Here is a 9,450-nt window from a genome sequence, read left to right as displayed (position 1 = left end):
AAAATCATTTCCTTCTTCTCAACGTCAAACGAACGTGCACTCTCATGCGGACACCTGTTTCCCACTGCAGATTCAGAAGGTTCCAAAGTGACACTTGGCAGGCGTGCGTCAGAGTGTGTGAGTGCGTTTTTAATGAGACTGAGTGTGTGGCGCAGTGCATTAATGAGAGCAGTCAGGTGACTCATCAGTGCATTAATTTGATGTGACAGAGATTTTTAGTGCTAATTATCTAGGGCCTCACATCTAAAACCATAGCTGATCTGAGAATGAAAATTACATTTGGACTTTAGATAGCAGATTTTGAAATCGTGTTAGACAAATAACTAGACTTCTAAATCTCGTTATAAATAAAATTCCAGTTTTTAAAATTTGGTGTACCATTGAAATCTCTAATTAAGAAGGTAATTAATTTCCAAATTCTATTAAAAAAATATTAGGTTTTGAAATTTAATTAAGTAATTTACCGTAATTGACAACAATAAAACCAAACCTAAAAACAATTTTTTAAATTTATTGAATTAATTCATCACATGAAAAAAAATATGATCGGTTGTCAAATTATTTATATAATCTTTTTACACATTTTATTTGTGAAAGAACATAAATCTAACAAAGGTAAAATTTATAAAACTAAAAGAAATCTTTCACCTTAATTATGACGAATCTAACTACCAATAATACAACATTAAGATAGAATATGTAACATCCCAAAATTATACAGTCAGCAACTATATAATAGAATATTCACATATATTAATATATCAAATCAGTCTTACAGTAAGGAAATAACGTACGCTCTTGGCCGAACGGCCTTACATAGATACATAAAATTTTACGAGAGTTCACTAAGCAATAAGAACGAACGGTTTACAAAACTGAGGGAACACCGAACGTTCCAAAATTTATTATAAACAAGAGGGCGTTCGCTCTAAAACAACCCACTAACATAAATAAACTAACATATAACTGAAAGTTCTATGGTTCGGCCTTCACTTCAATCTCCACTAAATTCTCTTCCGCCAGAATTCCTTCTTCAAGCGTTTCTTCCAGAGATGCATCTCCCTCTGCTCACATCCACACGGATGATCATTGCAAGTACAAGACGGACGTACAGATACAGACAACACAATGGAAAACGAAGGGTAAGCTTATTGAATTTAATTCAAGTAAAACATACATATACATCAAACAAATTAAATAAGTCATAACATATGCTTCAATCAATTCATTCACTCAATCAATTCCTGATACTAGACTGACTGTCCGGACTGTATGAATTCTGTGTAGCTACGACGTTCGTGCACCCAGGTGGTGTAGTAACTGGCATTTATCATCAGCTGCCACCCGAGGTTAGTCCCTTCCATCCAAGGTACCCCCAAGGACTAGGACCTCCTGCCATTCCCACACATGACATACTCCCCTCTACTTGAGGACGAGCACTCACGGAACATCAGGATGAATCGCCAGCTAAGCTTTGTCCACATTCATACTTTACAAATCTCAATTTCCATCCAAGAGTCGTTCCTCCTTGGAACGCTCGTTCAAACTCCACAATCACAATTTCAACTCTTATAGTATTCGCACATCTTAATTCAACCTCTTATTAACACTTTCATTCTTTGTTCCACTTGTATAAAAAGACGAACGTTCAATCCTCTTCATAACGAGGACGAACGTCAAGAACGAGACCAAAGGGACTTCTTTTACAAAGGAATCAAGCTGACTCATCTTTCATGACGAACATTATTAAAATTTGAATCACTTAAATGAACTGATTCTAGAACAATTAAACTTAGAATAATTCACTTGACAAGATTTCAGATTCAATTCAACTGAATGAGGATAAAATACGAGTACTAAATGTACTAAGAACAATTTGATTGGAATAACCGCCTGTCAGTAAATGACCAAACGCGGTACACAAATTTACTGAAAATTAGGACGAACGCTATTTAAGTTTTAGGACGAACGCTAGGAGAATTTAGGACGAACGCTATTTCGATTCGTTGGCGACTACTGAAGGAACAAACGTTCGGCATAGGATCGAGCGTTACTTTATAACGAACGTATTGGGACGAGCGTTCGGTATAAGACCGAGCGCCACTTAGGACGTACGTTTTGGGTTGAGACTATTCACTGGTTCAAAATCATAGAAGTTTGGGATTTAATATAGATCAGATACTTAAAGTTTATGTCTTAATAATTTAACTAAGAGTTCAAAGATATACTTTCAGGCTTCTCAAATTCTCACACAACACTCCTGAAGTCTACGTTTGGCCGAACGCTCAAACGTAAAACTATATATATAAGAGGGCGTTCGTCCTCAAAGGGAAATCCTTTCCAAATGAAAGGGTTCGACTATTTCAAAGAATTTACCAAGACTACCGAACGGTCAAAGACCGTTTCGATAACGAACGTTCATTTTCATATGATTTTCATATTCAATTTCAACCTACAGTAACCATATTTTTCAGTATAAACTTTCATGCATTTAATCACTCATATCATGGCACAAATTCATACTTCTTCATACATCATCTCATCATACAACTCATTTTTCAATTTAATCCAACCATAGCACATTTCATCATTTACACGCATCATTTCAGAATCATATTCGCATATCAAAATACAATATCATGAATCATACATTCCAGTAACACTTAAACGCACATGCAGTACAACACAATCACATGAATTAAATCTAATAAGCTTCCCTTACCTGGATTCGTGATTGAAACGTCTAATAATTGGACTCGTCCACAATGGTTTCCTACCCTCAACGATTTTCTTAAGTTCTTCACTAAATCTAACCAAAAGAAATGTAAAAGAATTTAGCTGATACCCTTGCATGCAGCTGAATTTGGGTTTTGTAGGAAATCTAGAAACGAGAGTCTAGGTTGGAAAACTTACCGGTTACAGAATCAGAAGTTGTTCGGTTTAAAATGACGCTCACGATGCAGGGGACGTTCCTACGGTGCTGAAACGTGAACGGAGAAAAGGGTGGTAAGTTACCGAAGAGAGAAGAAGAGGGTTCTAGAGAGAAGGAGGAGAAAATGGGGTTTTGAATTTCTGAGGAAGAAGATGGTGCAATGCAGAGAGAGTGGGAAGAGGTGCTTCAGAAAATCAACTCTTTTTCCAAGTCAAACGGACACTCTCTCGCACGCTGACACCTGGCTTCCACTATCAAATTTAGAACATTCCAATTTGACACATGGCAGACGTGATTCAGAGAATGTGAGTGCGTTTTAATTGCATTGAGCGTGTGGCGTGGGTGCATTTATGGAAGCTGACAGGTGACTCAGCAGTGCTTTTATGGTGACGTGACAAAATATCTCACTGAACATAACTAAAATTGAGATTAACAAATTCATAAAACAAAATAAACAAAATAAATTTAAAAGTATAAAATAAAAAAAAAGCAATAAAACAAACAATGTAAATTTGAAAAAATAAAACTAAAAACAATACCATATTTTCAAATTAAAAAAAATACTTAATAGAATTTTGAAATTTAACTGTGTCCTAAACATAAGTTTGAAATCCAATATAATTTAACCATATTTCAAAATCTGATAAATTTTTAAATAAGATTTCCAATTTGATTAAGTTCTTAATTAAATTTCAAAATATGATGTATTTCTATATCTAATGAATTATATTGCAATGTTAATTTCTTAATCAAAGTCTAAATTATAATAATTACTGTGATTACTTGATTTTGTCTGAAAAAATATAAAAATAATTTTTAAAAAATTAATTAAAAATAAATGTAATAACCCAAAATATAACAATTAACCATATGTTAATCATTATATAATTAATAAGATAGAACAGTTATAAACTATAATATATAGTACATGTAACATCCCGATTATATAATAACAAATATTACATAATAAAGACGTCAACATTCCAATAAAGAGAACAGTCGGAGCATGACGTGTAATTAAATGTGAAATTACAGTCATCCAGAAATAAAAGAAACGGGAATTCAAACTTGAACAGCTTAAAGAGTCAAATACTACAAGAGTTCATATGGGAAATTCCTAAGAAGACTACTCCGCAACCTTAGTATCCTCTAGCTCTTGCTCCAAAGGGATCTCTTCAACAACGTCTGCTCCCATCCAAGTGGATGATCATCGCCGGAGAAACATACCCAAACAGCACATAACACAAACAATGCAAGGGTGAGCTAGATATAAAAAGCATGTTATACATATAGCACAGTTAATTCATGTCATCATACGTAGATTCATATAAAGAAACAATTAAGGCATGCTCATTAAACCACAACTCACACATCTTTACACTTACATAGTTCTGCTGGCACTCCCCAACACTATGCAAGGTAAAGTCACAACACACGACTCATCCGAATTTGTATAACTGTCGAACTATTGGTCGTCTTTGCACTTGCATAGTTGAGCTAGTCTTGCCTAACACTAGCAAGGTAAATCCCCCAATCTGTCTATGTCTAAATTCAAAGACTATAGACGAGGACCTCCCTCTACTCTCACCACTTACATTGTTCTTCTCTACTTGAGCATGAACAATGCTTTGAGTGTAGGGATAGACATACTAGTTCAAAGTTCCATACAGTTTATACAGAACAACACACCACCACATAACCACTTTCATCCATCTCTCCCCGAGATGTCCACTTCATACTCACATACACTATTTACTTTTACAATCGTATCATCATAGTAATTTATCATATTTCATACATTCACATATCTTCACATACATCACATCGCAATATATATTCCAAACATTTGTACACATAATTCAATTCCAGAGAAACTCAACTTAGAACTCAACACTATTCATCCGAACACTATTCATCCGAACACTATTCATCAAACACTTTGCGGGACACTATTCATCCGAACACTATTCACCGAACGCCATCTGTCGAACGTTATCTTGCCGAACACTACTATATTTGGACGCACGCTATAAGATCCAACACAATCAGGCCGAACGCTAAAACCGAACAGTATTCAGTCGAACGCTAAAACCGAACACCTCCAATATTCAGTCGAACGCTAAAACCGAACGACTCTAGTATTCAGTCGAACGCTAAAACCGAACGCCCCACTGGATTAAACATTTCCCGACCGAATGTTATAACCGAATACCTCACTAAAATCGTACAATGTCAGGACGAACGTTCAAAGATCAATCATCATCAAATACCGAACGTTCGCTACGAACGATCACTAAATGGGAATAAACATCAGCAAAACCGAACGTTATCTATCATTAAGACCGAACGCTTACGATCGAAGCCTGAGACTACTTGGGCAAGATCGAACGCTAGCTATCACTGATACACCCAGATTAAACGCTTACCAACTAAACATCAGAATACGCGATTTAGGTCGAACGCTAATGATTTCTAATAGATATCGAGACCGAACGCTCAAGATCCAAACTTAAGACTATCAAATGAAGATCGAATGCTCAACAATCAGAATTAAACCAAGACTGAACGCTCACAATCAGAATCAAACAAAGACCGAACGCTCACAATCAGAATTAAACCAATACAGAACGCTCACAATCAAAATCAACCCAAGACCGAACGCTAACAATCAGAATTAAACCAAGACCGAACGCTCACAATCAGAATCAAACTAAGACCGAACGGTCACAATCAGAATCAAGTCAAGACCGAACGCTCACAATCAGAATTAAACCAAGACCGAATGCTCACAATCAGAAGTAAAGCAGATCATAAATTCTAAAATACTCAAAGTAAACAACTGGAACATCAAAACTCAAACTGAACTTCAACTATCACTATCAAAAGCACAGACAGAATTGATTTCATAGGTGAATGTACATTGATATGAATAAAAGAGTGCTTAGAGTTCTCAAGAAGACATCATGATAATGTGAATCCCAATCCAGGGTATTCTAGTTCATATTTCAGAACTTTATTTGACTCTTTCCACTCATTTTTCCAATCAAGGTTCATTAGCCTATTCATCAATCTAAAATTCACAAACAAATTCAAGAAACACAAATTTGAATCAATTTTTATGCATTGGACTTTTCTCTGTCTCGAGAAGACATCTCGATGAAAAATGCTCACTATGGAGACATTTAATTCCGAAAGAAATCATAAAATTGCAGAGAATCAGAATCCAAATCATTTTCTCAAAACATAACAATGGCAGAAATCAAGAACACAGAACAATCTCAACACAAACGAGAATACGAAATAGAACTTTATTAATATGAAAAGAAGATTACAACTATACCGGAAGTCACCAATATTCTCGCGACTGTCACTCTCGCAATTGTCTCAGCGAAATCCAGAAACAAGAACAATATCTCTACTCTAAGAAAAGCGTAAAAACCCTAATCTATAGAGCGTCTGAAAATGTATCTCAAAAGTATATGAAGAAGTGTTCTCTATATCTCCCTATTTACATGGTGAAGGCCCTTTATATAGGATCAAAAACGAAAAGAGAAAAGGAAGGGGGAAAAGAAAAATGGGAGAGGGAAAACCTTGCTATGACGCTTCGAGCTTCACCTTGATCCAACGGTCTCCAAAAGCTTTGCTCTTCAAACCCTCCGATCCACTTAAGCTTCGGTCAGCTTCTTCTCTGGCGAGGATCGCGCTCCGGTCACGTCTTCAGCTTCACCGGTCAGGTTCTTCTTTGGGTAAGTGGCGAGAGCTTTTCTTCTCCCTTCTCTCGCACAAGCCCTAGCTTAAGTGTTTCTACTCTCTTCCAAAATGAATGTGTGCTTGAGAGAATGTTATTTTCTCAAATGAGCTGCTCTGCAATGACCCCCAAAAGCTGCCTCCATTGAAACTCACCGTTTCACTTAAGTCCATACCAGCATTGGCAGCCCAATTATCCAATCAGCAGCAGTCTTCCAATTGCAGCACCATTGTAGCAGGCCAGCGCTGCCTTCAATTTCACTTGCAGCAGCTTAATGTTAAAACAGTGGCCCAAAACAGCGGCCCAAATTTAATCCAGCAGCTCATTTCAATTCAACACCTCTCAATCAACTTCTATTATGGCCCAAATGTTCCCAATCTCTAAAAAATCACAATTAAGAAAAAAAGAGAAATTATGCAATTAAAACAAAACATTTTTATTGAAAGAATTTCAGAAAAATACTAATTTCCTAATTATTAACAAAAGCTAAAAATTACACCTAAAAACCTCTTTTTAACTAAAATTTTATAAAACTAAAGAATTAAGAGAAAACATAAAACTAATCTAATTCTAAGAAATTAAAAACTAAAGAAATCTAAGAAATGTTTTTAATAGAGAAAAATATGTAAATAGAGTGTTATCAGTAACTAATAATAAATAAATGACAATTCATATAAAACATCTCCAGAATAAGGTAGGATGTTCTTTTATTTACTTTTGGAATTAGGGCAAGGAAAGAAGGGGGAAGCTGTGTAACTAGAGTTGTGTAATTCTTATAGCTAAATCAATGCTGCCCCTGCAGCCATTGCTCCATTGCTCACTACTGTTTTCAATATGTACTTCACTACGACAATGTACTATTCAATGTTCAAAGCATCAAGTTTTCTCTGTTTGAATCTTCAAATAGTGGAAGTTTGCAATGCTATCAATAAACTTAAATGAAAAAAATTTAAGAAAAAGTAAACAAACTTTATAATGGATGTTTGTATTGGTGATCAAAGATCTTACAGTTAGTGGATTGCCTAATGACTTTCCAGTTTGAGGGTCCCAACAAATAAGTTCAACAGCCTTGCTCCCACTTACAAGATACTTTCTATCCAGTGACCATGCAATACAAAGTACCCAGTTCTTGTGTCCTGCATAAAATGTTAACAGCTATAATGCTATATATGACTCGTTAAAATGCCGAAGCATTATGAAACTATAGAAATTGATATTAATTTAATAAGGAAGGATAAAGAATAGCTCTTTACAGCAGAGTAGACCATTGTAATTCTCTCAATACTATAATTCTCAGCCTTCACAGTCCCTATCCTTCCCTCTTATTATTTTCTCATTCCTTTGCAATAACCCCCACCCTCCCACTATTCTTTGCCAGCTTAGAATTCCATCATGATCCAGATTTAATAGCATGAACATTCCCCTTAGCAGTAACACACTGCTTCTCATCGAGAACCTTCAATAATTCTAACTCCTTTTACCATTTAGTTAAATTGATCATTTATATTTCCTGTACTTAATTAGCAAATACCAAGAACAACTTAACATTTTTAAATGTCAAACCTTTGCAAGTGTACAATGGTGTCTGAGTGGTCAAGTCCCAAAATCGAACACTGGTATCACCAGAACCACTTGCCAGTTGTCGTCCATCGGGACTGAAGGCAACACTAAGTACAGCTTCAGCATGACCTAAAAATATAAACAACCGCAAAAATATGAATTCCAGAACATTCAAAGAATAACACAAACTTGTGCTGCAATCATCAACATCCAAACCACACTGATGTCTCTCACAGTTTAGCAAGCACAATACAACATTGTGCCACTACGAATGGGAAAATACACAATATGTCTCACATACCAGAAATAGTTGCAGAACAGCGATTCACAGGACGAATCCAAAAAATAGCTTGAGGTTGACAAACTATAGGCAAAGCCTTCTCCACCGAGACTGGAATAGTGTTAAAGTAACATTGCAAAGGAAAAGAAAAACATCATTACAAGTGCGTAATTCTTTGTATCAATTCTTTAGAAAGATGAGGATTTTTTTTCTCAAAATGTGTTAAAAGCAAGTAAATAAGTGAATTTACAACGAATTAAGAAAGAAAAAGAAATAATTTATTGTAAACAAACATGACTAACCTTTGTTTTTCTGCAAGTATGTTTCAAGTGGCACAATGAGCTCCTCATCTGATATATAGAAAGCATACGACAACTTCTCTTCCTAAAATGAAAGCATAGATAATCGCTCAATGTTATAAATAATAAACAAAATGTAAAATAGAATTTGAGAAGAATAAAGGGACTTGCTTACATTGTTTTGAAGCTTATTAACAATCTGATTGAGGTGTTGAGGGCCAGCAATCTGAGGTAGGTACATGGGAGAGCCCAAGGGAGTTCCATCTGGGTCTGTCAAAAGACACATCACGTTTGATTATCTCCCTCTTCTCCACCATAGTCTCTGTCTCTACCTCCATTTTTCAATCAGGGATTTTCCTTCTCTTATGCTGAGATTCTCTTATGGATGATGCTTCTTACTCTTCCACTTGGGATTCTATTTGGTTATATCTTCGTTGTCATGCTGAAACTAATAAAAGTAGTGAAATAAAGTCACACCGGCACAAACCCTAAATTAAACAGGACCCAGGACCCATCATACAGAGACCTCAGACTTCCCATATTTATGTTTTTTTTTCTTTGTTAAATATCATCATTTTAAATTTTAAATTTTAAATTTTAAACTTTAAATTTTAAATGATGATATTCTCAA

At 35.5% G+C, this 9,450-nt stretch overlaps 1 protein-coding gene across 1 annotated transcript; it reads right to left on the bottom strand.

The window, feature by feature from the left end:
• Positions 1–759: 759 nt before the first annotated feature.
• Positions 760–9,105, bottom strand: LOC148200928 (notchless protein homolog). Its single transcript, XM_088113091.1, has 6 exons — positions 8,995–9,105; positions 8,823–8,904; positions 8,542–8,631; positions 8,244–8,369; positions 7,689–7,816; positions 760–1,064 (listed from the first exon to the last, which is right to left on the bottom strand). The coding sequence occupies exons 1-6, from the start codon at positions 9,103–9,105 to the stop codon at positions 1,005–1,007; spliced, it is 597 nt and encodes a 198-aa protein (XP_087969217.1). The 3' UTR covers positions 760–1,004.
• Between the last annotated feature and the right edge of the window lie 345 nt (positions 9,106–9,450).

The sequence above is a fragment of the Vigna umbellata genome, chromosome 4 (genome assembly GCF_029865625.1).
Source record: "Vigna umbellata cultivar VRB3 chromosome 4, Vumbellata_1.0, whole genome shotgun sequence".
Lineage (NCBI taxonomy): Eukaryota > Viridiplantae > Streptophyta > Magnoliopsida > Fabales > Fabaceae > Vigna > Vigna umbellata.
The sequence above is the reverse complement of the archived record's forward strand: the minus strand, read 5'-3'. Positions and strand labels throughout refer to the sequence as shown.

Bases quoted from the DNA above. Each gene is read 5' to 3' on its own strand.
- LOC148200928 (XM_088113091.1), bottom strand. From the start codon at position 9,105: ATGTGTCTTTTGACAGACCCAGATGGAACTCCCTTGGGCTCTCCCATG. The intron at 7,817-8,243 runs GTTTGACATTTA...CATTTTATGCAG, and splicing joins ACCATTGTACACTTGCAAAG to GACACAAGAACTGGGTACTT. The intron at 1,065-7,688 runs GTAAGATCTTTG...GGATGTGAGCAG, and splicing joins CATTAGGCAATCCACTAACT to AGGGAGATGCATCTCTGGAA.